At 34.1% G+C, this 27492-nt stretch overlaps 1 protein-coding gene across 1 annotated transcript in view; it reads left to right on the top strand.

Annotated features, from left to right (window-relative positions):
• The window catches only part of TRHDE (thyrotropin-releasing hormone degrading enzyme), a 374981-nt gene that overhangs the window by 341856 nt on the left and 5633 nt on the right, over positions 1-27492 (top strand). The window contains 3 exon segments of the mRNA XM_008574522.1: positions 3093-3240; positions 5220-5317; positions 5960-6067. Coding sequence (XP_008572744.1) covers positions 3093-3240; positions 5220-5317; positions 5960-6067 — 354 coding nt within the window.

A 27492-nucleotide genomic window follows, 5' to 3' on the forward strand; every position in this document is an offset into this window, starting at 1 on the left:
ATTAAATAATGTTCATCCATTTACAGAGATGAAGAAAAATATAATGTTCATATGTAGAATATTTTTTGCTTATCACATTGAGTAAGGACTAAATAATCTGGCAAATATATTTTCAATGAAAATGAGAGAAGGCCTTGTTTCCTCTTTGCCTTCCATGACACATGTCTTAGTCCATTTTCTGTTGTTCATAACAATATATCTGAAACTGGATATTTTATAAAGAAAGAAAATGTAATGCTCACATCTAGAGGCTGGGAAGTCCAATGTTGAGGTTGTGCAACTACTGAGGGTCTTATTATTGGTAGGGACTTTCTTCAGAGTCCTGAGGTGGTTCAGGTCTTCACATGGCAAGAGGGCAAGAACACGCTAAGCATTCTCTTCCTCTCCTTGTAAAGCCACCAGTCTACTCCCACCATAACCCATTAATCCATGGAGGGACTAGTCCTTTCTTGAGGGCATAGCCCTCATTGTCCAATCACCTCTGAAAGGCCTCACCTTTCAAATACCATAGTCGGATTTCCCACCCTGTTACAATAGGAATTACCTTTCATAAGGAGATTTGGAGGGGACATTTGAACCATAGCAATGCTCAAATAAAGAGGTCCATCTAATTTTGTGATGCTGCAAAAGAACAAGAGTGTGAAATGTAGGTGAGTGGGATAACCAGGCTTTAGTTTCTTCTATATTTCCCCCTTCCCTGTGTTAACAGTCTGAACTCTGTTGGTTATTGTCTTAGTCTGTTCAGTCTGCTATAACAAAATACCTTAGACTGGGTAATTTATAAACAATAGAATTTTTTTCTGACAGTTCTGGAAGCTGGAGAGTCCAAGGTCAGGATGTCAACAGATTTGGTGTCTGGTGAGGGCTTGCTGTCTGCTTCAAAGGTGGTGCCTTCCTGCCACATCCTCACATGGCATTGTGTGGAAGGGGCAAGGGAGCTCGGTCAAGCTGCTTTTATAAGGACAATAATCACTTTGAAAAGACACCACCTCTTTAAAAAAAAAAAAAGGAATATGTTTTTGTTTCTGGGTTTTTCTGTATTTTTATTGGTTATGAATATTCAGGATATACAAAGCTGATTGTCACCCCTCGTGCCCGAGATGTGAAGGCCAGATCCATACTGGCAGCATGCACCTTACCACAAATTGTGTTTGTACCCCATGTCCCCCACCAGTTATCTCCCACCTCCCACCCTGTCCCCCTTTAACCCCCCACTCAATTTTGTATCCCAAGGTAGGTTCTCTCCCTCTGCAAGTCCAACTCACCACTGTGGACTTTCTTTCCTTCGTTTAGTACTATCACATTAGGTATTAGGTTCCAACATATGAATTTGGGGAAGCACCAGCATTAAGACCATAGAAATTATTCATGTGAAAAAATTCAGCAAAATATGGAGTGTCACTATATGCAGCAGAGACATCAAGGCTAAGACCATTTTCTTAATGTACTGTGGGTTGTTATTTATATTGCTTTTATTTTACAAGGATTTTATATGCAGTCTACCGGAGAATAGAGATAGGCAACTCTTTTTGGCTCTTTTTTTGGATTTGGCCTCTTAAACTATAGACAATACATATTCAGATAATTTTTAAAAGCTACATTTTCATATTTTCTAAAGAATCTGACATTGGTGGGCGAGGTACACAACCTCTGTTTTGAAAGACAAATTGTAAAAGGGAAGAGGCTATTCTAAAATTTTTAAAATTTGAACTCCATTAAAATCTAACTGCGATTTTCAAAGGTGTTATTAAAAGCAATTTTAAAAATACTGGTTTGAAAATATTCTTATGTTGTAATCTAACATAGATACACTAAAAAATGTAAGTTGACACTTTAATTTGATTTTTAAAAATTTTTTTATTTAACACTCCAGGAAGTAGGAGTGGGTACAGACTTCATGACTAGAATCCCAAAAGCACAGGCAACTAAAGGAAAAATAAACACATATCAAACTAAAAAGCTTCTGCACAGCAAAATAAACAATCAACAGAGTGAAAAGACAACCAACAGAGTGGGAGAAAATATTTGCAAAATATTTTTAATTTATTTTTTTCATTGTACATTTTTATGGGGTACAGTTTGTTGTTTCAATAAGTGCATGTATTGTATAATGATCTAATCAGAAAGTTAGCATGTCTGTCACCTAAATATTTATCATTTCTTTGTCGTCATAACATTCAAGATCCTCGTTTCTGGCTATCTTGAAATATACAATACAACATTATTAGTTATTGTCACCCTAGGCCATCAGAACTTATTCTTCCTATTTATCTGTCACTTTGTAACTTTGTTCTAGTCAGCCCACCTTTCCTCACGCTCCCTCATCCCACCCCCTGCCTCTGGTAATCGCTATTCTACTCTCTATTTCTCTTTTTATTTTTCTTTATTGACTTATGATAATTGCGTATATTTATGGAGTACAATATGATAATTGCGTACATTCATACTGTGTGCAATGAGCATATCAGTGTGCTTAGTATATCCATCACCTCAAACATTTGTCACTTCTTTGTGTTAGTAACATTCGACATCATCTTGACTAGCTATTCAAAGATACATATACTTTGTTGTTAATACTTCCCCATAATACTATAGAACCTTAGATCCCATTTTTCCTATCTGTCTTAAGATTTTGTATCCACTAACCACCATCTTTTTAAAACAATGTGTCAAATATCGTTACACAGAGCTACACGAAAAGTAAAGGGAATGCATTGAGAAACTGATATTACATTTCACTAATCAATTGTTTTCAATTACTTGTTACCTCTGAGGAGTTCTTGTGAAGAAAAATACCTAGTGTTGGTCTTGTTGAACTTCCACAATTCTTTTTTTTTTAATATGCATACTGATGTTTTTGTATTCATGCAAATTTTTTAACTCTCCAACTCTATATATTAAGGGGCATTGCCATCCGAAGTAGCACTATATTTAAAAACTGATTTTATTTTTATAGCACTGAGTATTCTTTCTTTACACTGTGATGAATCTTGCTTTCTGCCTTTTATTTGCATAGGCAAAATCTTCATTTTTTGCATCATCATGTGTATTCTCTGCATATAATTAACATGAATTTTTTTTTGATGGTGCAGGGCTGGCTATTTGCCTCAGAATATTCCCCTGGAGATTATCAGATACCTGTCTGAAGAAAAGGATTTTCTTCCTTGGCATGCTGCCAGCCGAGCTCTTTATCCTCTAGATAAATTACTGGACCGCATGGAGAACTACAATGTCTTCAATGTAAAAATATACAATTTCTTCTTTCTAATTTTCAGAAGATAAACTATTTTCTTATTATCTACTGTATGCACCTGATCTTGAGTTATTTTAGTTCCTTCTAGTTTACGTTATTATTTTTGTTCTGATTTTCTATATAACACTGATGATAGTTATTTGAAAAAAAAATTTAATACAAGCTACCTTTTGTTCTGGCCTACAAGTGTCAATTAAGCTTAAATGCTTCAGAATTTAAGAACGAATATACATGGCAAATCCTTAAAGTTCAAACTTTAAGGATTTCCAAGAGTTAAAGGGCTCTGTGTTCACAAAGGACTTAACCTAGGTTAGAGAGATCCTGAAGATCTTAACAGAATATAGACAGTTTCAGTAAAGATTCTTAGTCATTATTTTTATCCAAAAGGGCATAGTGAATTCAATTCTCTTCCTTAATTAACAAGGATAAGATCAACATTGAGGCAAAGGCCCATTCATAATTGGGTCCAAGGGGATACAGGAGAGCAAACAACAGATAATCCAAATAGACATGAAGACATGACAAACATTCCAAAGTGTTACCTGACTAGATTTACTAAGCTCAAAGCTTGGTAAACCAAAATTGCACTGCTGACATCACCTAGTCTGATTCAATAATCATTCTGAATAATATCAGGATTAAGTACTGCTAATGAGCTTTGATTCCTAAATTTCTTGTCATTGTGTCTTCTATTGCCTTTGAGCACTATTTGTTTTCCTTTAGTTGTTTTAAGAACCTGCTCGTGTTTTATAAAATCACCCTGTTTTTTATGACATACTGACTCTGCTAATTAACCTGCACATTTGGAATTACTCAAAACTAGATTGTCATAACATGAAATCTGTTTATTAGAGCCATCTAAGTTGTATGATGATCTTCAGAATTGCTTACTTTTTTCTTATTCTAAAGCTTCAGGAAAGCACCTTTGTTTTAATAATTTTTTTAGAAAATAGAAATAATTCTGGCTTGGCCTTTCCCTGTTTTTAGTTTTGTCTAAGTCCTCATTACTGACAAACAAAGAAATGAGTCATTTCAGTTATGGTATAATTTTCATCCACCAGAGAAAGACTTATTACACTTCCTAACACAGAAACACTGCAATAGTAAACTTCTGTAAAAGTAAAATATATTTTTGTATATATTTATACTTTAGAATAGTTTATGATGTAAGATAGCTAATTTTCAGTAAAAGTTAAGAATTACTTTTACTGTACTTTCAGGGCTTTCACTTCTCTGACAAAATTCAACGACCACATAAAAATGAGGCAGAGCATATCTTACACTGACACATATTTAAATATATCATTAGCTGAATGGATTATTGGCTTTAAAATACTGTATTATTAAACTGAAGTGTTCTGTGTATCTCACCTTCAACAATGCTAGACTATTGGCTGGGCTAACATAAAATTTTTAATTAAATATGCTCTATTAATATAAATGAATAAATGTTAAATGCTCATTTTCTTTAAGTATATCTACATATATTTGCATATATGTGTGCACGGGCATCATTATGAATAGCCCTCATTTTCCTTATTTTGTTACAAAAATTGTCATCTAAAATATTTAATAGTGCAAATTATTTAGTTATTCAACAGGAAGAAAAAAGTAGATGTCTGCCATTCCAATAGTATTTTATTCTTATTTTCTATATTTGAACCCTCATTTTCCTTATTTTGTTACAAAAATTGTCATCTAAAATATTTAATAGTGCAAATTATTTAGTTATTCAACGGGAAGAAAAAAGTAGATGTCTGCCATTCCAATAGTATTTTATTCTTATTTTCTATATTTGAAATGCTAAATTGAATAAAATTATAATAGATCATTATTATGCCTATAATTTTACTAATATTTGAAAGTAGATACATTTTAAAAATATTTTAATTTTCTTATGGAATTTTAATTGTCAGTATAGAGAAGTTTGAAACTGATGTCTTTATTTCTCTTACCTCCCATTTAGGAATATATTTTAAAGCAAGTTGCAACAACGTACATCAAACTTGGATGGCCAAAAAATAATTTTAATGGATCTCTTGTTCAAGCGTCCTACCAACACGAGTACTGTTTTGTTTTCTTATTCTCTTCTTCCCCCCCAGACTGTACAATAATGTACTACTACTAGTACTACTGTGACTCTAGCAGCATGTGACAATCTTTCTTTCATTCTGCATCTTACGTTTCATTTTCCTGGGAGGACTGCTGCTGCATAGCATAGTTTCTACTGCCTGATACTAAGAACAAAGGCATTTCTTTGCTATGTTTTAACTTAAGATCTGCTTTTATATGTACTACTACTAGTACTACTGTGATTCTAGCAGCATGCGACAATCTTTCTTTCATTCTGCATCTTACGTTTCACTTTCCTGGGAGGACTGCTGCTGCATAGCATAGTTTCTCCTGCCTGATACTAAGAACAAAGGCATTTCTTTGCTATGTTTTAACTTAAGATCTGCTTTTATTATTGGCACTGAGATCAGAACACAAGCTCCTCATTGGAGTACTGGTTCCAAAGAAGACTTAGTATGTTTAACGTCCACTCTGCCTGATTGTTTTCTACTCAGTAGCATAGGATTTCCAGATCTAAAAACTCTTTTTGTGTTAATAATTTATTTTCTTATTATTTATGTAATGGGTTGCTTTGACTTTCTCTCCAGATATCAATACTACCTTTTAATTTTCTTCCCTTTTGATGATATCTAGAGAACTACGTAGAGAAGTTATAATGCTGGCATGCAGTTTTGGCAACAAGCACTGTCACCAACAGGCATCGACACTCATTTCAGATTGGATTTCCAGCAACAGGAATAGGTAAGTTGAACCAAATCCTGTATTTCTGATATTATTTAATCCTGCTTTCATATTCTGAGAGGATGCATTCCATTTATCAACTGGAGAAAAATGAAGCAAGAAGAAAACAGCAAAACTTTGTTCAAGTTCACAGCTTACAAGGCACAATACACTTACATTCAGCATGCTTTATTGAATTTTAGGTTAACTTTCTTAATCCAGGCCCTGATTTTTGTATATGTTAGGTGTTCTCTTATTTCAAGTTTTGATAGCTCTACCATCCAATAAGAACAAAATAGTTAAATTCAGTCCAAACTCCTTAAGGTTCTTTATAAAGGTTGTGATATTTATTTATAAAACAGTTACCAGCATATGTTATAAATGAAGTAACATAACAAATGTTAATATTAAAAACTAAAACCAGAAAGGTTATGAAGAGATGTTCATTCTTTCAGTGACCCTTGACAACAATGTTAAACTTGTATCTTATCTTAGAATTTTACAATACAGTATTTTAATACATAATATGACATTAAAATTATTAAATAGAATTGTTGTATGTAATGCCACTTGTTAATAAAAAGAATACCACACATAAAAAAAAAGTCAAAGATCATTGCTCTTCTTATTAGTGTTTTAAACTTTCTTAGGGTGTCTTTATATTTCCAAGGGCTTTTATGTCCCATTTCTTATTACACTTTAGGCAACTGATACTCACTCCTCTTCAGTTTCTGGCCTCCTTGTTTAACCAGAGTCAGAGGGGAAGGAAGAGGAGCTAGGTGGTCAGTTTCTTCAGATGATGCTATTTTGTGTGCCCCAAGGGGCTGGCTTGTCCTTGATATGGGTGACAGGGATGACCCCATGAACTTGTTCTGGATAAACATAAAGCACCACAGTCAGTATAACCAACGTATGAAATGAATTGATATTGACCTTGTTAAGAGTTATTTAGGTTTAAATTTAATATCTGACTCTAGATCAAAGGGTAGCTATTCTGTTTTAAAGGTCTCTGAGGAAAATCTTTCACTGCATTATTTAGTAATTTGACATAATATCTCACCTTCTGTAGCATTTTCTTTTTTGCCCTTTAATTGTTCCTGTTCTAGTACTAAGCTAAGAAGGAAAATATTTAATCACTATATCTGTCAATTGATCCATCACATATTTGAAGACAGTAATTAAATTTTTCATCAGTCTTCTCTATGTCTAACATGTCCTCTTGATCTAAAGGGTCCTCATTGTTTAAACTTTTACTAATAATTGTCATCTTTGCTAAATCTTCTGAAAACTGTTATACTGGTATTAGACCTGAAAATGTTATACAAACTTTTTTTTTAATTTTATTTTTTACCACCTTCTTCAGTTCTACCATGAATAATTACAGCATGGAAACAAAATTTATCTAAAATCACTACATCCAAAATTCTACTAAGATACATATTGTCAAAGTCAAATAAAAGATAGAAACAAATCTCTAAGAAAACATTTTGTTTGGGCAAAACAGGACTGTGCTCTGGGGCATACACACAGACCAGTGTGGTCTCCAGTATGTCCGAAGAACAAAGAAAGGGTTGGGAGTTTTATTACAGAGAGAAATGCTACATATAGTTTAGGTTAGGAAGAAAGCTCATTGGCACTAGTGAAGTTTTGGGGAATTGGCAAGCTTTTGACTTGTGAGTGACGGTGGTAAGTAGTCTTACACTCACAGCAGGTCCTTTTAGCAGCTAGTACGTAAAACTAGTCTTAGGGTTACGGAGGCTGTTTCAGCAGCTGAGCGTTAGAAGAATCTTCTTGGAGCAGTTGCTCTGTGCCCTGAGCGCTTTTTTCCCTCACCACTTGACACTGATTTAGTTTGGGTATGACAAAAATGACTCAATTTGTGTAACAAATGTTCACAGTATCACACATATGTATGAGAAAAAAGGATGAAATATTTGTTTAGAAATTGTAGTCTCTACTTCCCTACATTTTGTTTTCATTTGTTCTATTTGTTTTAGTTTTGTTTTGCTACAAACACATGCCCTTTCTCAGAGCTAGTAATTCTATTTAACCCTTTAATGAATTTACTCCTGTAAACGTATTTTCTTGCCATTTAATGAAAATGGGGTTTATACCATTGCATCATCATAATTTTTCTAGAGAACAATCAAGCCAAATATCACTGTCTACAATTAAAAAATATAGCTATTGGGAAAATGTTATTTTGAAAATCATTCATTTATCAAAATTTTATTGAGCAATTCTTAGTACCAGCTGGTAGCTGAAAAGCAAAGAGAAGAGATAGATTTCAAAATTAATAGAAGTTACACCTCTATACACAAATAGTTTTATTTTGGAGCAAGAATTAAGCACAAGATAGTGTGTGAACACCAAGAAGGGAGGGATTACTATCTTGGAGGAATCTCATTCTGACTCATAAAAGATGAGTAGGACTTTGCTAGATGGAAAAGGCAAAGCTGTAGACAGGGGTAGGTGTGTATAAATATATAAGGTGGGTGGATGGGGATTCCAGGCAAAAGGAAGGGCACATGGGTTGCCATTTAATTTAATAAGTGTAGTAATTTTTTACTTGTAAACTTGAACAATCTGTCACTTCATTATTCCCCTATTAATGAAAGCTCTTATATAAGATGCCAGCTCATTTTTGTTTTGATAACTCTGCCATTTATTCCTTGTAAAATAATTAAATTTGGGCCATACATTTTAAGTTTCTTTTGTCATTTCCTTTATTATTTTTATATTACCTCCTTTATTTTCTTTTGTGGCTGGGCAAGTAAACATACTAAGTAAAACTAACTGTGTTTACTAAGATTTGCTTAACCAGCCATATGACATGCCCCAGCATATTCAAGTGACCATCTGCAACAAGAGCTTGTGATACCCATGGAGCTACCTATATGTGAAGATCAAAGGTGTAATCTGTATTTTTTGGATGACAGTTTAATAATAAAACAATAATTCAATCCTGTATTTGGTGCTGAGTTTAACTTTCTTAAACTGAGTCAGTGAAGGGAAGAAGGAGATTTTCTTTTAAGTGTGCTTGCATCAGTAGACTAGTCATATACTAGTCAGCTTTGTTTGTTTCTTTTATTGTTATTTAACTGAAATCTTAAAAAAAATGATTTGCAAAAATCATCTAAAAAAGAACACTAGAGGTAACATAGTAGTTTACTTATCAAATGTTTTGGGAGATGTATATTTATTCTAATAAAATGTGATACCCATGGAGCTACCTATATGTGAAGATCAAAGGTGTAATCTGTATTTTTTGGATGACAGTTTAATAATAAAACAATAATGCAATCCTGTAGTTGGTGCTGAGTTTAACTTTCTTAAACTGAGTCAGTGAAGGGAAGAAGGAGATTTTCTTTTAAGTGTGCCTACCGCAGTAGACTAGTCATATACTAGTCAGCTTTGTTTTTTTTATTGTTATTTAACTGAAATCTTAAAAAAAATGATTTGCAAAAATCATCTAAAAAAGAACAATAGAGGTAACATAGTAGTTTACTTATCAAATGTTTTGGGAGATGTATATTTATTCTAATAAATCTAAAAAAACAATGAGTAATGGAAGCAGCATAATCTTGATGCTTTGGGGAGTTGGGTAAAATCAGTGACATTAGAATCCGGAAAATGGAATGGATGTGAAAGTTGGTGCAGGGTTGAATAATGGGAACAGAAAGTGCAATGAATAGCTAGAGATGGTAGCAGCAGAGAGAAAAATTTAAGAATTACAGTGGATGATAAATTAAGTGAGTTGACATTTTGATCCCTGTTAAATTATTCAGATGCTACAGTGTGCTGAATTGTAATGGTGATGTCATGCATAAAAACAGATTGAGCTACATTCAGGTCTCGTTAGGCTACAATTTGGGGACTAAGTTCAGCAGAATGCCACATTATCAGAAAGGAGACAAAATTGCCAAGCAGTGGGTAGAGAACTTAGTCCCCAAATGATAAAAAGATCTTGAAAACACAAACTCTTCTCATCATAGCTTGTGTTTTTCAAGACCTCTTTATCATTTGCAACCTGGAAATTTCACTCTAAAAAAGAGACAAAAATACATAACAAAGATGGTAACTTTTTTGTATGTATAAAAAGCATATTTAAGGGGGTAGATATTGGTTTCTTTCACTGGTTGGGGCAAATAAACAAGAAATAATAGGTCTAAGTTTTACTGATTAAAATATAGGGAATATACTGTTACTGTAGATGAATTATTATTTGAAAATCTCTGCATTAAAACACTATCTAGGCTGTACAACTAACTATACAGAGATCATAATATGGCTTTTGGCATTTTTCTCTAAGTAATAAAATTACTTAGAGAAAATAAATAAAATTACTTATCAAAAGTAAATGTGTCTACAATAATGCATTATTTATCAAATTCTGTTAAATGGCACAATTTAAAGCTTTAAGCCAATACAGAGCAAAGATTTAAAGCATTTAACTTGAAGAGTCAATCAATAGATAGTGATATCCATTCCTTAACATATAAATTGAACACTGGTGTCTTCTTTGTACTTAAAAAATACCCTGAAATAACACAACCCACACTTTGTTGCTCTGAGTTAAATGTGTCCCCCAAAGTTCGTGTATTGGAAACTTGACCCCCATTGTAACAATATTAAGAGGGTGGGAAATCTAATTGTAGTATTTGAAAGATGGGGCCTTTAAGAGGTGATTAGATTGTGAGGACTTGCTCTCGTGAATGGATTGATCTATTAATAGAGTAATGAGTGTGGTTCTGATGGCTTTAAGAGGAGAACAAGTGAGAAGGTCAGCTCTCTCTTGCTCAGCCCATTCTCACCATATTACACCCTGAGTTGCTGTATAGAGTCACAACACCAGGAAGAAGGCCCTTACTAGATGTGTTTCCTGGACTTTGGACTTCCCAGTATCCAAAACTGTAAGAAATAAATTTCATTCCTAATTATCCAGTTTCAGGTTTTCTGTTATAAGAAACAGAAAATGGACTAATACACTTGCACATAGTAAATGTTTACTGATTTGAGATGAATTGGAAATTCATTTTGAAACTGAAAAAATTAAGAAAATTAAGACCATTCTATAATAAAAATAAGTAGAGGAACATCTCTGGAACTTTACAGCAGAGATGCTGCAAACCTTCACTGCTCATCCAATTAAATTACAATGTTATTACTATATTATTGTCTTTAATGGTGATCATAATCAAAAGTATATTTTATTTACTTTATTGAGTATTTATTACATTTCAAGAATTTTGTTTTTAATCTCACCATTTTTATGTTTATTTTTACCGAAGACAAACCCAAAACTGACAAACATCATTCAGCTTGCTAAAATTGTATACCAATATGTTGTGGAGTTGAACTTCCACCTCTGGCTTGCCTGTCCCATAACCCTACTACGTGTGGTTTTGTACTATATAAAATTACTGTATATCAGTAATACACATTTGTTCAAAAATGATTGAAAAATAAACAAAAACTACCCAGCAGACCTTAAGTGCTGCAATGAGTGTAACAGTTTTATGTACATGGGACTACATGGCATAAGCCAGTGGTTCTTGAACCAGAACATGCATCAGAATCATCAAATGTACTTGTTAAAACACAGTTTGTTGGGCTCCATCCACAGAGTTTCTGATTCAGTAGTTAGAGTGAGGCCCAAGAGTTTGCATTTATTAACAAGTTCCCAGGTGATGCTGATACTGCTGGTCTGGTGACCGCACTTGGGAAAGTCCCTCCTTAGCTTCCTCCTCTGCAAAATGGCAATGATATTACCAACTGCACAGGTTATGAGAGCTATGCAAAAGAATGCCTATATAATACCCAACCCTCATAGGAAATCATAAAACCTTAGTCTTCTTCAGAGTTACACTCTGCTTGTTTTCTCTACCTCTGTGTAATGGGTGGTGTGAATTTTAAATAGGGAAATAGAAACAGTAACATTTGTTGAATGGCTTCCATGTTTGTCTATCAATATTGCTTTTCTTATGTGAGAACATAAAGGCGGGAGGACAAAGGACTCTTTTTACTGTGGTCTGTGTATATGTAGTCCAGAAACCTCATCTTTTCTTCCCCCGAAGCATAGATCCTAACTTACTGTCCATGTTTCCAAGTTGTTGTGTCCTATTCCCTCAGTTCTTTCTACTACTTTTTCTATTCTCACTATAAATTGTCCCACTGTACATTTTCATAGGTTAGAGTTCTTCGACCAGCCAGATCTGTAATTATCGTGCTCAGTTACCAGCACAGGAATTTTGTAAATGAGTGAACACAGCAAAGAGATTGTATGGGTAGGGCTGCCTAGACCTCCAGTTAGCTGGGGTAAGGAATTAGGCTGTGCTCCTAGTTTTGTCACTAAACTTATGTGGCTTTAGACAAGCCAAATAACTTCAAAGAATCTCAGTAGTATTTCTAATGTGAGGAGATTGCCCTCAAATCTCCAGGGCTTACATCAGCTCTAACAGTTCAAAATTTTACATCCACTGTGTGTGAACATAAATCATATGATTTCCCTATAATAGGACTAATTTTGGTTCTCTTTTTATTATTTAGTAAAAGGGTATATGTTCATTTATTCAAGCTTTCAATAAATATATATTGAGCAACTACTGTGTGTCAGGCACTGTGTTAGACACTTAGACTTCAGTGTTCATTCTCACTCAACTAATGCTAGTCCATTACTTTCAGAGTGTTAAAAATACATGGTTTGAAACTCTCAAAAGTTCAATCAAAGAGAGATCTGTGGTGTTCCGAGAGACTCTCTTTTGGGAATTTGATCAGTGCAAGGAGATCAGGAAAAACATCCAGCCCTGACAACAGGCAGTGAAAATGAAAGGTGGAGATATTTGAGGATTATTGGGGAATTACTGAGTGACAGAAGTTAATGATTACATTATTGGGTAAGAGAAAGGAAGGCGTTAGGGACAATTCATTAGAATAATTTAATAGGGCTCAAACTTTATGCTGGTGTGTCCTCTAAAATAACATGTTTAGGTTTACATCTTAAATTCTTCACATACATTTAAATAATTGAAAGGAATTAACTTCTAGCATATTGTTAATAGATATTTTATAATAAAATCCTTTCAAGCCCTCTAAATATATGCAGTAGAATCTAAACACTATAGCTTTTTTTTAAAACTTACCATTAGCCATTTAAAAATGTGATTAAATTCTTATTTAATAGTAACAATTTTTTTATCATTACCCTCTCTTCCTCAAACTTGTATTCTAATATATGGTTGCTTGAAAATCTTTTAGATTCACCTTTATCATATATAGGAAATCACTTTGTCATGTCATCACAAAACCTTTTATTAATTTTTTTCTAAATTGAGTTATCATTACAATTGTTAACTTGATAAATCATTTCCAAATAAAAGAAAAATTGTTAAATATAAAAGTAAAAAATAAGATAGGTCCTTTTTTCAATTAATGTATATATTCAGAGACAAATGTTATTCATTGCTAGAATGAGAAAAGTTTCCTCATGAGTTCTGTTTCTATTTTTATGTTAACATGCTGAGAAATCTTACACATAAAAAAATAAGTACATGTCAATTAATGTATATATTCAGAGACAAATGTTATTCATTGCTAGAATGAGAAAAGTTTCCTCATGAATTCTGTTTCTATTTTTATGTTAACATGCTGAGAAATCTTACACATAAAAAAATAAGTACATGAATAGAAAGTGTTTTCTTGTAGTAATGTGACACAATTCTTCACAATCTCCAGGTTTCATGCAAAATATCACATAGCAATCCATTACCAAAAAATTTTAATTATCACCTGACAACTTGATCAGATCTTTCTTCAAATACTATGGAAGTAAAGAATTTAAAAATTTAAAAACTCATTTTCTAAACATCTACACCAATATTTAGAACTTTCTCTTTGCTATTGCGATGTGGTGCACCCTCAGAAGACACAAGATGAGTGAGAAATATGCTTTTCTTCAGAAAAGTGGAAGAAAATAGAACAGCTTTTATGATAAGGAAGGTGTTCATATGAAAGTTTAGGATTTGGAACTTGATTCCCATAAATGTATTAATATCCTTGGGTACTCCTTGGAAAGTCTTCACGTACCCCCAGTGGTATGAACCCTACCTCATTTATTTTTTATTTTTTGTTTTATCAATGTACAATGTAGTTGATTTATGTGTCCTTTTACCAATTCCTCCCTCCCCCCTCCATCTCCCCCCCTACCCACTGACATCATATCTGCTAACTTGTCTTAACAAGTTCAAAGAATTATGATTGTTGTCTTCTTTCCCTTACCCCCCCCATTGTTTGTGTATTTATTTATTTATTTTTAGCTCCCACAAATAGGTGAGAATGTGGTATTTCTCTTTCTGTGCCTGACTTATTTCACTTAATGTAATTTTTTCTAAGTCCATCCTTGTTGCTGAGAATGGTGGCAGTATTTCATTCTTTTTATAGCAGAGTAGAATTCCTTTGTGTAGATATACCACATTTTCTGTATCAGCTCATCTGATGATGGACATTTGAGCTGGTTCTAACTCTTGGCTATTGAAAATAGTGCTGCAATAAACATTGGGGTACAGGTATCCCTTTGACAAGATTATTTCCATTCCTCTGGGTATATTCCCAGCAGTGGAATAGCTGGATCATATTGTAGATCTACCTGTAATTGTTTGAGGAACCTCCAAACTATTTTCCATAGAGGCTGCACCATTTTGCAGTCCCACCAACAGTGTCTGAGGATTCCTTTTTCTCTGCAACCTTGCCAGCATTTATCATTCTCAGTCTTTTGGATATTAGCCATCCTAACTTGAGTGAGATGGTATCTCAGTGTAGTTTTGATTTGCATTTCCTGAATGCTGAGAGATGTTGAAAACTACTGCACTAGTAGGTGGGTAGAAATTGAAATAATGAAAAGTAAAGGAAATGGCTGAGGCAAAGAGTCTACATAAGGAGAGGGATTCTAGACCTAGAATCGAGAAGTCACAACACTGAGTTGTGGCCCTGGATCCTTAACATTTACAAAGTGTTCTAAAGTTGTTTTATTCCTTCTATCAATTTTTATAAATATCTTTTTTCATTTATTATTAATCCTTTCCACTAAAAATCCAAAGAATTTTACATGTCTGTTTAAATATACAGATCCATCTATAAATATGTGAAAATGGTATATATTCTAAGAATTTATACCTGAAATTTATTTTTATGGATGTCCCTGGAACCTTATTCAATTTTTACTTTTACTTTTACTTATCTCTCTTCAAAATATGCAACTAGTTGCACTTTATTTTGTATTATATGGCAAGCAGTTTATATCTTAGTTTTCATGATTTCCTTGCATGTGCTTAAATATTTCACTTGAAGTACTATGTTACTAGTTAGCTAACACTGCTTTCACAGGACAAGTTATTTATCTCTTTACCTCCTACTGACACCTGGCATGGAAACTGCTGGATTTTTTCTTTGGTATATCAGAAATTATTTGATTTTTGATTTCTAAGAATGTAGGAATGATGCTGTAAAAAGTAGTTATATTCTCACTAGATGTTAAGTGGAGTAAAACTGGTTGAGCCCTATTTTTAGTCATTCATACTTTTTCTTGCATATTAAGTAATACAGCATCCTACACAGTCATTTTGTTTGGCTAGTTCCCTATTTCACACTTTGCACAGTATGGAACACTGCTAATAGTGAGCTTCGTGCTCCCCTTCTTATTTTAACCTGTGCTCAAATTTCACCCTAAATGTTCTTTATAACAGGCCCTTTGAGGTAAGGGGGAAAATACAGTGAAAAACCTACTTGAATATTTGTAATACAGTACTTTTAGCTAGTTTTCCCCCAACACAAAACTGAGAGCACTTGCATCATATACTTGGGAAAAAACCTAAGGGTTATTTGCCTTTCTTCCCTTACCTTTCTGCCCTAGGAATTTTATATTTCAATATTTATGGCTAGTCACCTCATTGTTGCCTGCATAACCCCAGCATAGAGATTTAGAACTTGGCTATGAGTGTCTTTAAAGCAGAAAATGGTATGGAGCCTCTGGCACTGACAATTATCATCAAAATCATCATTACTATTGAGACATTATTATCAAGTTATCTCTCCATAGTTATTCAAAGCTAAAAAATAAAATCTTTAACATGCTGCAATCCTCATTGTGACAGTTGCATTGTAAGCAGGTTTTCTAGTCTACATTTGAGTAATGGGAATCTGGCTAATAGTCAATTTTTAACTTTCAGCTCCATTTCTAAAATAAAGCATTATTGCATATTTCTTCCATAATTATGTCTACTTATTGTAATTGGTATTAATTCAAGCTCTTACAATACTTGCTTGATTCAGATATTAAATATATCCTGAGTCTCTGCCATATTCCAGACATCACACTAAAGGCACCAGGCAGCCAATGGTGAGCAAAAGAATAAGGTTCCTGCCATACAATCTAATCATTATGTCTACTTATTGTAATTGGTATTAATTCACGCTCTTACAATACTTGCTTGATTCAGATATTAAATATATCCTGAGTCTCTGCCATATTCCAGACATCACGCTAAAGGCACCAGGCAGCCAATGGTGAGCAAAAGAATAAGGTTCCTGCCATACAATCTAATCAGATGTCACACAAATAATGTACGATTTTAACTGTGATGAGAACCCAGAAGGAAAGTTTAGAAGAAAAGGACAATTTGACCTGTCAGTGAGGTTGACTTTCCTGTAGAATGCCAGCTGACCTGAGGTCTACAGGAAAGACAGACATTCACTAGGCTAAGAAGGAAAGGAGTGTTAAGTGGAAGGAAGAGTATGTAAAAAACAGTCGAAAGGTCTTCCTGCTCAGCATGCTTTCTCAAGATTATATTCTTGGTCTTTTCAAAAAGTTTAGCTGATTGGGCAGAATCTATACTGACGCAAGAACATCCTCTAAAAGTTTTGTACGATAATTTTTTTAAGTTAATCATTTTGTTTTGTTTTAATTTGCTGAGAGGAGCAAAAATCCCAGTTATTTGATTATGCTTCTTCATCAAATTTCTAAGGGATCTCTATTCTAAGATTAGAGCATGTTACCAAACAAGTGTTTTGGGAAAGCTATGCAGAAGGAAAATAATATATTAAATGTGGTTAATGTGCTTGCTGTCTGAATTAATCCTATTGTGAATTTCTTGGTCAAACTGGAAATGTTTTTATAGCCAGTAATCACTTCCGGATTTATTTGCATATGTATAGGTCTTCATATATTAAGATTACTTAAATAGTGGCTACACTTGAATATAGAAGATAATGTTTTTATCCTTTTTTCCTAAGCTTCTCTAGAATTACACTGAAAGTACCAATTTCTTGCCATTTGGTGAATTCAATACAGTTGTGCCTTGACATCCCCAAGGGATTGGTTCCAGGACCCTCTCGAGGATACCAAAATCTGGAGGATGCTCAAGTCCCTTATGTAAAATGAGGTAGTATTTGCATATAACCTACACACATCCTCCTGTATAGTTTAAATCATCCCTAGATTACTTATAATACCCAATGCAATGCAAATGGTACATAAGTAGTTGTTATACTGTATTATTTGTGTTTTTTATTGTTGCAATGTTATTTTTTAAAATATTTTTACTTTTTAAAATATTATCGATCTGCAGTTGGTTGAATCTGTGTATACAAAACCTGTAGCTACAGAGTGCCAACTGCACATGCTACCCCAGTTCAGTCCATCACGGGATAAAAATTTGGCTGAATGACCTACTTCAGGGACTAACTAATCTGGTTGTATTTTTAATTTACTTTTTATTATAGAATAGATTTTAATTGCCTTTAGAGCTAATATAACTCCAGTAAGTACATATTTCTATTCATTTTCATATAATCACATTTGGTTTTTAATCTAAAAGCATTAACGATTTCATATTCTAATTTAAAGTACAGAAATAATCATACACTTGTGTTCCTTTTCCCAACACTTTGGGCTTTTTCCTGACATTTTACTTTTTTAGAAAAATTATGTTACTAGCCATGCATATAGGCAAATAGTCAATAGTATTTTTCCAAGGTATTTTAATTTTTACAGAAGTATGCTTTTGGAAGGTGACTTGAGTTTATTCAACTTTTTTTCTTTACAATGTAATTGGTTTTTCCCTCATTTCCACCAATAGTAATTTTCTTATCATGCTAGCAATGTTTGCTTAATATTACACCAATTTCAGGCATAATACCATTGAACTTTCTTGTCAAAAGATATGCATATCGATTAGTTATAGAATAGCTCTATTTTAACAGACTGTTTATCACAGTACAAGTGCTAAGTGAATATAGATTTACATGGGCAACTCAGGGAGCAGTGCTGATTAAACCTACAATAGTAATCATTATTATTTACTAAGCTGGAGCATATCGATTAGTTATAGAATAGCTCTATTTTAACAGACTGTTTATCACAGTACAAGTGCTAAGTGAATATAGATTTACATGGGCTACTCAGGGAGCAGTGCTGATTAAACCTACAATAGTAATCATTATTATTTACTAAGCTGGAGCTGAATAGCAAACAAAAATATTTGCTGCTTTCAAAACATTCTTACCTACTCACAGTGAATAGATTATGCTGATAAATTCAGGTACATTGAGTGTAAAGTTCATTGCAAGGACTGTCAACCACTAAAAAGAAAAGAGATTCCTCCACATTTTCCCAAAGTAATATAAGCATTGCTGTTATCACCAAAGAAAGTCTTTCAACAATATCAACATTTTTTTGTTTATTTGGCCTTTTTTATAATGATAGTGTGATAACATTCATTTAACATTGTGACAATTATAATAAAATGTTCTATAAATATGAAATATTGTTTTATGCTATGCATATCTTAAAATATCTGAAAAGTGAGATAATTAGAAATTTGATGGCTTTAACAGCTTTCTTGGCAATAAGAGAAAAATTAAAAGCAAATATACTTACAGTCATGAGTTGAATAGTGGTCTCTAAAATATACCTCCAAATCTAAACCCTATCTGTGAATGTGACCTTATTCAGAAATAGGGTCTTTGCAGATGGAATTAAGCTAATTGTCTCAAGATGAAATCATCCTAGATTCCGGGAAAGCCCTAAATCCAATAATGAGTCGCCTTGTAAGACACGGAGGGATCCAGGGGGTAAGTCAGATAATGACAGAGGTAGAGATTGGAGTGAAGCATCTACAGTCCAACAAACACCAAAAATTGCTGGATTCACCAGAATCTAGGAGAGGGGAATAGGATAGATTCTCCCTCAGAGTCTCCAGAAGGAGACAGTCATGTAGACCCCTTGATTTTGGACTTCTGCCATCAAACCTAAGAGAGAATAAATTTTTGTTGTTTTAAATCACCAAGTTTATGGTAATGTGTTATAGGAACCCTAGGAAATGAATAGACAAAACCTCAGTCTGTCTTATATTCAAAACCCCATACATAATGAGTATTTCGGATTGTTTTTCTTTGTTTGATGGACTGTTAAGGAGTTACTGCAATTTAAGCTTTTACCTTCATCCTATTCTTACTTCTTAAGATTTTCATAAAGGAAAGGAGGAATAAAAAAATGCTGAAGGCAGTTTCTTCCTGTTGCTCAAAAAATTAAGACAAAAATAATCAGCCATAATAATATTATTATTTTTTAAATTGTTTAGGGGAAAAAAAGCACAGGAACTAATCATGTGTTAGTCCAATCATTTATCTTTTTATCTTAACAGTTAAGCTAAAGTACTGATTCTCAATTATTGTAATTCAGACACCACCATTTTATATATACATATATTTAGACTTTATATCATAGCAGCTACTTCGATTTACAGTGCCTTGAAAAGAGCTGAGTGATGAAGCAGTTTACATATTCACAGCCAAGATAGAGCAAATGAGTTGAAAAGCCATGGATAATAGGCAGGCGATTATCAGGAAACAATTTATCTCAGCTTTAACACAGGCATCTATAAATAGGGCAATTTATCAGCCATTTCACAACTTCTACTACAAATGTATACCTCTTAAGTTTTAAATTATGTTATGCTCTTAGAGCTATTTATATTAGCAGCCTGCTGTTCACTGTTTTAGAGTGAGTCATCATAGATATCTTAATTTCTCTACTTTTGTTACAAAGCATTTTTTGAGCACTTAAGGGTATAATTGATTTGAGATGTGTTGCAAGAAGTCATAAGTTGTGAAATGCTAAATATCAGTATTCTAGGCTTTTCAGTAGGATGTGTTTAAAATCTAGGCCAAAGAAAAATTTTAGACAAGTCACAAATTCTCTCTGAGTTTTGCTTTTTTTCCTCTTTATCTTTCTGTAGTTCTTTGTCATTCATGTCGTTGTCATTCACCCTGAATTTTGGGGCCTCTCTGTACGTTTCTCCCGTGTTCTTTCTACCTTTTCTTTGATGTCGCTTTTTTGTCCTGTTCTTTTTAATATTGTCTGAGTCACCCAGTTTCGTATGTTTTTGTACTTTAGCAATTATATTTTATAAAGCAATCTTATAGCCCAGATACTTGACCCTCAGCATCCCATTTCCTGACCTCCCAGTTGCGGGCTACTTTATACACATTATGGGACTTAAAGGTGTAAAAAATAATTTTATATACTCATATATTATTTCACCTAAGATAAAGTGAGTTTCGTATGTTTTTGTACTTTAGCAATTATATTTTATAAAGCAATCTTATAGCCCAGATACTTGACCCTCAGCATCCCATTTCCTGACCACCCAGTTGCGGGCTACTTTATACACATTATGCGACTTAAAGGTGTAAAAAATAATTTTATATACTCATATATTATTTCACCTAAGATAAAGTGAATGTCCCTTTCAAAGTATGTTCACTTTAATTTTAAAAGCTATTTAAAAGGAGGGCAGTTATCTTAAAACAGACTCTTTTGATATAGTCAGGATGAGTTAACATGATGCCCCGTCCCGCACCGTTCTTTTCCCTTTCATATAGAAAGAGCAGCATATGCCTTTTTGCAGACATGCAAAGTTATAATATTAAGAAGTATTGAACATCATTTTAGAACACATTCAGATACTTTTAAGTATATTTGTTCTAGTCTCAGATTTCCCCAATGCTATTGTTTTAAGGACCAAAGGACCAGACTGTTTTTGAACTGCCTTTTCCTTTGTTCTGTGGTTTTAGTGCTCCTTTTTGTTATGCTTAAGGTTCAATGGGAATGAACAAATGATGTTTGTCACAAGTGAGAGACCTCCATAGAAACAGAGCAGCCTAGCATGAAAGGTGTCTAACTAACAGCACTGGGGCCTAGTGACCTTTCCACCACTCGCTGGCTACACATTTCACATAGGAATCTGTTCCCTCTTTGCTGGGGCATTGTAGAGACACCTAGAAACAATATTTCTTCTGGTTGCCAGCATTTTTTATGGATTCAGCAGCATTATAGTTGATTGACAAGTATACCAGTAAATTTAGGTGGGATTATAAAACTGTATTTTATTGTAGTGGCTTAAACTTGAGATGTATTGTCAGTCATGTATTTTAATAAATTACCACTTCACATCCAGTGAGATTGTTTAGATATTTTATTGCTGCTTTTTCCTTATTCCATTACTCATTTGGGAAAGGTAGAAATATTGGTTGTTATTTTATCTTAATAATAGTAATAAAAATAGTGTTGTAGGGGAGAGTCATTACCACATATTGAGACAATTTTCTATGTCCCCAACACTGGGTTGTGTACATCATGTAGATAAAGCCCATGCTGAGCCCTTGATATGCACCAGGCACTGTGCTAAGCACTGGACAGACACTATCTCATTTAATCATTGTAACAGCCCTATGAGGAATTATTATTCCCATTTTCCAAATAAGGAAAATGACACTTAGGTGTAAGAACTCATACTTTCCTTCTAAACAGCTTTAAGTTTTATTCAAGACAGTTTTCTTAGCAGCAGATAAGGGGCTTAAAAATGGGGATAGAAGGAGATGGCAGTAGGAGACACTATGAACAAAGTCAACCTTTGTAAATGCAGGTTATTTTTCAGTTAAATATTTTAAAGTCACAGATTGTCTGCCCTCAGAGAGGTAAGAGTACAAGCACTTATAAGGCAGAACAAGACTCAGTGTTGACAAGGAAACTTAACCAAAGCTTTTAATTTTTAGAGAGAGTAGGCAAAAGATCTTTCAAATGAATGAAATAATTATCAAATTAATTAAAATTAATTAAATGATAGGCCCCACTCTATATCAATGGCATGTGTAGTGCCACTGAAAGAGGTACTCTTAAAGAGACTAGTGGTTTGAGAAATCTTTTTGATTTGTCTTTGAAAATAATTAAACCCACATTTAAATGTTAATACAATTACTAATGAAAAGAATCTTGTACTAACAGAGGAAAAAATGGACTTTAGAACTCATGTACTTTAGCCCTGTCCAATTAAGATGAAAAATGAAGCCCAAAGCACTGACTTTGACTTACCCAGACCTGGAGATGGTTACTGGATATATTAGGTCTACTGAGAACTTGCTTAGAAATAGACCCATACTGTGATTAAGTATCAAAATTTGTATTTTAAAATAGTGGGTTTTTTTCCTTTGGCAAGTATAATTTTCCTCTGGAAGATATTTTAAATCTATTATTGGAATTATTTTTGCATATTATTCAATAGCATTTTTATATATTGGATGTATTTTATTCTAATAGTAACTGAACTTCATCTTTATAAATGTAATTATATAGTTACTTATTTCCAAAGAATTGTACAGTTATTGCGTTATTAAATTTGAAATATATGAGTTAACAAAAAGAAAGACTAGTTACCTGTAATGCCCAAACCCTGAGGCAAATGTTAATATTCTCTTGTTTTTCATTTTTTCTTCCAAATAACATACAAATTATGTTATTTTTTAAACTTAACACAATGGTATTATACATATTATGCATTTACATATGTATTACAATCTATCTTTAATAACATATTTTATCATATTAAATGATGTATTTTATCATGTCATTAAATATTAATCTGTGATATCACTCTCATTTGTTATTTGTATCTTAACTTTAACCAGTTCCTTATTGTTGATATTTTAGATGAGCCCAGGTTTATTTACCTTAAAAAATAATACATCAATGAAAACATTCATAGCAAAATCTTTGGCAGTTTCCTTAATTATCTTAATTTATGTATCCACTTCACAATTTTCCTCTTAATAACTAACTAAAGTACCAGTTGACTATGATTTAGTTTTATTTCACCATTGCTGTGGACTGAGCACCCCCTCCCACAAACATAAAATTATATGTAAAATCCTAACCCCCAATATGATGTTATTAGGAGATGAGGTCTTTGGGAGATAATTAGCTCATGAGGGTGAAGCCCTCATAAATGTGATTAAAACCTTTATAAAATGGAACTCAGAGAGTTCTCTAGCCCTCTTTCTGCCATGTGAGGACATGACAAGAAGTTGGCCACCTACGTTCTGTAGGAGGGCATCACCAGAACCTGACCATGCTGGCACCCTGATCTCAGACTTCCAGCCTCCAGAACAGTGAGAAATAAATTTCTGTGGTTTATAAGCCACCCAGTCTATGATACTTTGTTACAGGAATCCAAACTTACTAAGACAACCATTATTTTATTTAACTCATTAAAAAAAAATTTCCTGAAAGAAGCATGTCCTTATTTTTCTACATAACTTTTTAATTTGTACCTCCAAAGCATTTAGTTTTTAAGCATTTGCGTTTACCAGATAAAAAAGTTCAATATATCACTGAAACATAAAAATAAATTATTTCAAAAATGATAAACTGAATGTCCATGCTTTCAAAACTTTTATCATATATAGTAACTCTTTCATAATGCTATTTAAAATGAGAATGGAATAAAAACTATACTACAAGTTACACTAATTTGGTAATAATTTCTGCAATGTTAGTACCCTATAACAAAAGGTTATTTTATTTTGGCTAAGCATTACTTTATTCATGTTATATAAAGGTAGCTAGGTGAGACTTGCTGTTTATGTATACTGTGTATATACCATACCTAGAGAAAAACATGCACAGCTTTCCTTCCCAGATGATAAAATTCCATTAAATGATTTACTTCTGAGGCGGCAGTTAAAGAGAAATGACCATGGGGATATTCATATCTTCATAAACTATTTTCATGTTCACTCGGAGGGGCCTCTCTCCATGTAATCCAGATATCAAGAGTCTCATAAGACTCATTTGTACTGTTCATAACTATGGGTTCTGTGAGGTTTTTTTAGCTCATGCTTTACAAACAAATGAGCTTTTTCATTTGTTCCTAATGACTTTTGTTTATACAAAACATCTTAAACTGTCCCCGGAGCAATCACTTTGCTAAAATGTTATTAGAACCTCCTTACAAATTTAGCAGCAAAAGAGGGTTTCATTAACAATGGAAGTCATTGGGAACTGAGGGCCCTTGGCATATTCAGTGTTTACTAAACTTGTTTTATTTTCAGCAAGGAGTAAAAATGATCTTGTGAACTGTACATTGATTCTTGATGTAGTGGATGAATAAAGACTTGATAGGGTGGGAAGAGATGCTAGAAAAATTTTAACAATATTCTTGGACTAATCAGCTCTGTCTTTGCTCTTCCAAGGAGCCATATGAACCTATGCAAGTGTACTTCCTAGCATCTGCTGATAGAGCCATTTCTTTCCTGAGATTTTGGGGATTTGTACCTGAGACTGAGGATTATTTTTCAATTAACCATCAACAGGTTTCAGATTATATATGTAAACATATGTGTGTTTGATTTTTATAGTGATCGAATTTGATACATCTGGTATACAAAAAGGGATGGCTGCTGGCAAGGCTGAAACTTGACGTGCAGTTTCTTTCAAAGCACATCCTAACTAAGCAGTCTTTCTCTTGGTTTGTGGGTGCAGACATAGATGCAGAACTTGCCTTCAAAAGCCTCCTCTGCCTAGGGCAACTTGTGTTGATTCCTTCAGGAGGTCCATCTGTCATTTTTGCCAACATTTTATTGCTGGGTGTCCTTTAAAGATTCTTTCCCCTTGTTCTGAGTATGACCAGCTTGCCATACAGCAGCTTCTTAAATATACCACTAACTATGTCCTTTTCAATCACCTAGAGGCTGTGTTTTAACAAGCATCACTTCAATGCTGGTGAACAGAATGAATACTCATTTTTGAAAATCTGGTCTTTCTGACATGAAATATTTCTCAAAGATGACTGATTAAACTCTGGATAAAAATCAGTAACTAAAATAGAGGTTAGAGATGACATCTGTGTCTAGTCCAATCCACAGAGAATTATATATTGTATGTTGGTATTATTCTGCAGCTCATTGGTTAGGCCCAGGTATAGGCAATTATACCCTTTTAAAGAATATACTGTTTTTGGAGTGATGTCACCAAATTGGTGAAATAGAAATTTCTGGACTCTTTTCCCTCCACAAACACACTGATTCAACAGCAATTCATAGACAAATTCCCTTTGTGAGAAATCCAGAAATGAATCAAAAGGCTCCTGTACCTTTGGCAAATGTGAAATCAGATTCATCGAAACCAGTAGGGAGATTTGGAAAACACACTCACCAGAATCTCTACACTTTGGCATAGTGTCATATGATCAGAAAGAGACCCCTTAGATCCTAGCTTCTCCCAGGAGAGAAAAGAGACTGGTGCATGCACTCAGCATCCCAACTTTTCCAAGAGGACTCCTCAGAGGCCTGGCTCTGCCTTACTATGTCCTGGAGCTCTGAAGGGTCTGGCACATGAAGGAAAACAAAGATAGTAGTCTGAGCTATTGACACTATAGATTTCCCCCTTTCAGAGGCCTGGCTCTGCCTTACTATGTCCTGGAGCTCTGAAGGGCCTGGCACATGAAGGAAAACAAAGATAGTAGTCTGAGCTATTGACACTATAGATTTCCCCCTTGCTCAGCACAGATGAGGGAATGAAAAATCCCAGTTCTTGGCCACCTCATAGGGTAGAAAATATTTGATCTGTGCCCCTACTTCTCCAGGACTGCCCAAAGAATTAGCATCCTCCTTACCAGTCCTTGAGTTCTGACAGGTCTAACACAGTCTATATATCTGGGGAAGACAGAAATAACTATTTGGACTGGTAGATGCCATAGATCTTCCCTCTTGCTCATCACAGAGAAAATGGAGGGAAAAATCCCAGCTCTTGCCTTGCCCTGGGAGGGGAAGAGTTGATTTGTGCATCCTGTGCCCAAACTTCTCTGGGGCTGCCCAAAGAACTAGCATCTGACTTGCCAGTCTTGGATTTCTGGTGGGTCTGGTGCAGTCTAGCCACCTAGCAGAGAACAGAGGCAGTGGCTCTGACAGACACCACATCTCCTATCCCAGCTCAGTACGGAGTGAGCAGAGAAAAATCACAGTTGCTTGCTTCTTCCTAGGAAGGGAAAGGATTAGTAGAGGTCCCTAGAATCTCTGGCAGGGCTGATTGGTGGGAGTCTTCCCTTGTACAAGGACAGTCTGTGAACCAGGAGAAGTATGTGCTTTGTCTAATGTGTAGATGTCAACACAAAGAGTCAAAGAAAAAAAAAAAAAGTCAGGCAAAGGTGTTCCAAACAAAGGAACAAGACAAATCTCCAGAAACCAACCTGATGAAACAGTCATATGATTTACCTGAGAGAGTTCAAAATAACTGTCATAAAGACACTTACTGAAGTTAAGAGAAAAATGAATGAACAAAGTGAAAATTTCAACAAAGAGAATATATTAAAAACTACCGAACTGATTACGGAGCTGAAGAATACAACAAATGAACTAAAAAGTTCACTACAGGGGTTCAACAGCAGACCAGATTATGTGGAAGGGTCAGCAAACTCAAAGACGGATCATTGGAAATAATTCAATCAGAGGAGCCAACATTTAAAAGAATGAAAGAAAGTGAAAAAAGCTTAAGGAACTTATGGGATATCAACAAGCAGACCAATACAAACATTTATGGAAGTCCAGGAAACAGAAAATAGAAAGGACCAGAAAATTTGTCTAATGTGTAGATGTCAACACAAAGAGTCAAAGAAAAAAAAAGTCAGGCAAAGGTGTTCCAAACAAAGGAACAAGGCAAATCTCCAGAAACCAACCTGATGAAACAGTAATATGATTTACCTGAGAGAGTTCAAAATAACTGTCATAAAGACACTTACTGAAGTTAAGAGAAAAATGAATGAACAAAGTGAAAATTTCAACGAAGAGAATATATTAAAAACTACCAAACTGATTACAGAGCTGAAGAACACAACAAATGAACTAAAAAGTTCACTACAGGGGTTCAACAGCAGACCAGATTATGTGGAAGGGTCAGCAAACTCAAAGACGGATCATTGGAAATAATTCAGTCAGAGGAGCCAACATTTAAAAGAATGAAAGAAAGTGAAGAAAGCTTAAGGAACTTATGGGACATCATCAAGCAGACCAATACAAACATTTATGGAAGTCCAGGAAACAGAAAATAGAAAGGACCAGAA

This window comes from Galeopterus variegatus, unplaced genomic scaffold (assembly GCF_000696425.1).
Source record: "Galeopterus variegatus unplaced genomic scaffold, G_variegatus-3.0.2 Scaffold1058, whole genome shotgun sequence".
In the NCBI taxonomy this organism is placed as follows: domain Eukaryota; kingdom Metazoa; phylum Chordata; class Mammalia; order Dermoptera; family Cynocephalidae; genus Galeopterus; species Galeopterus variegatus.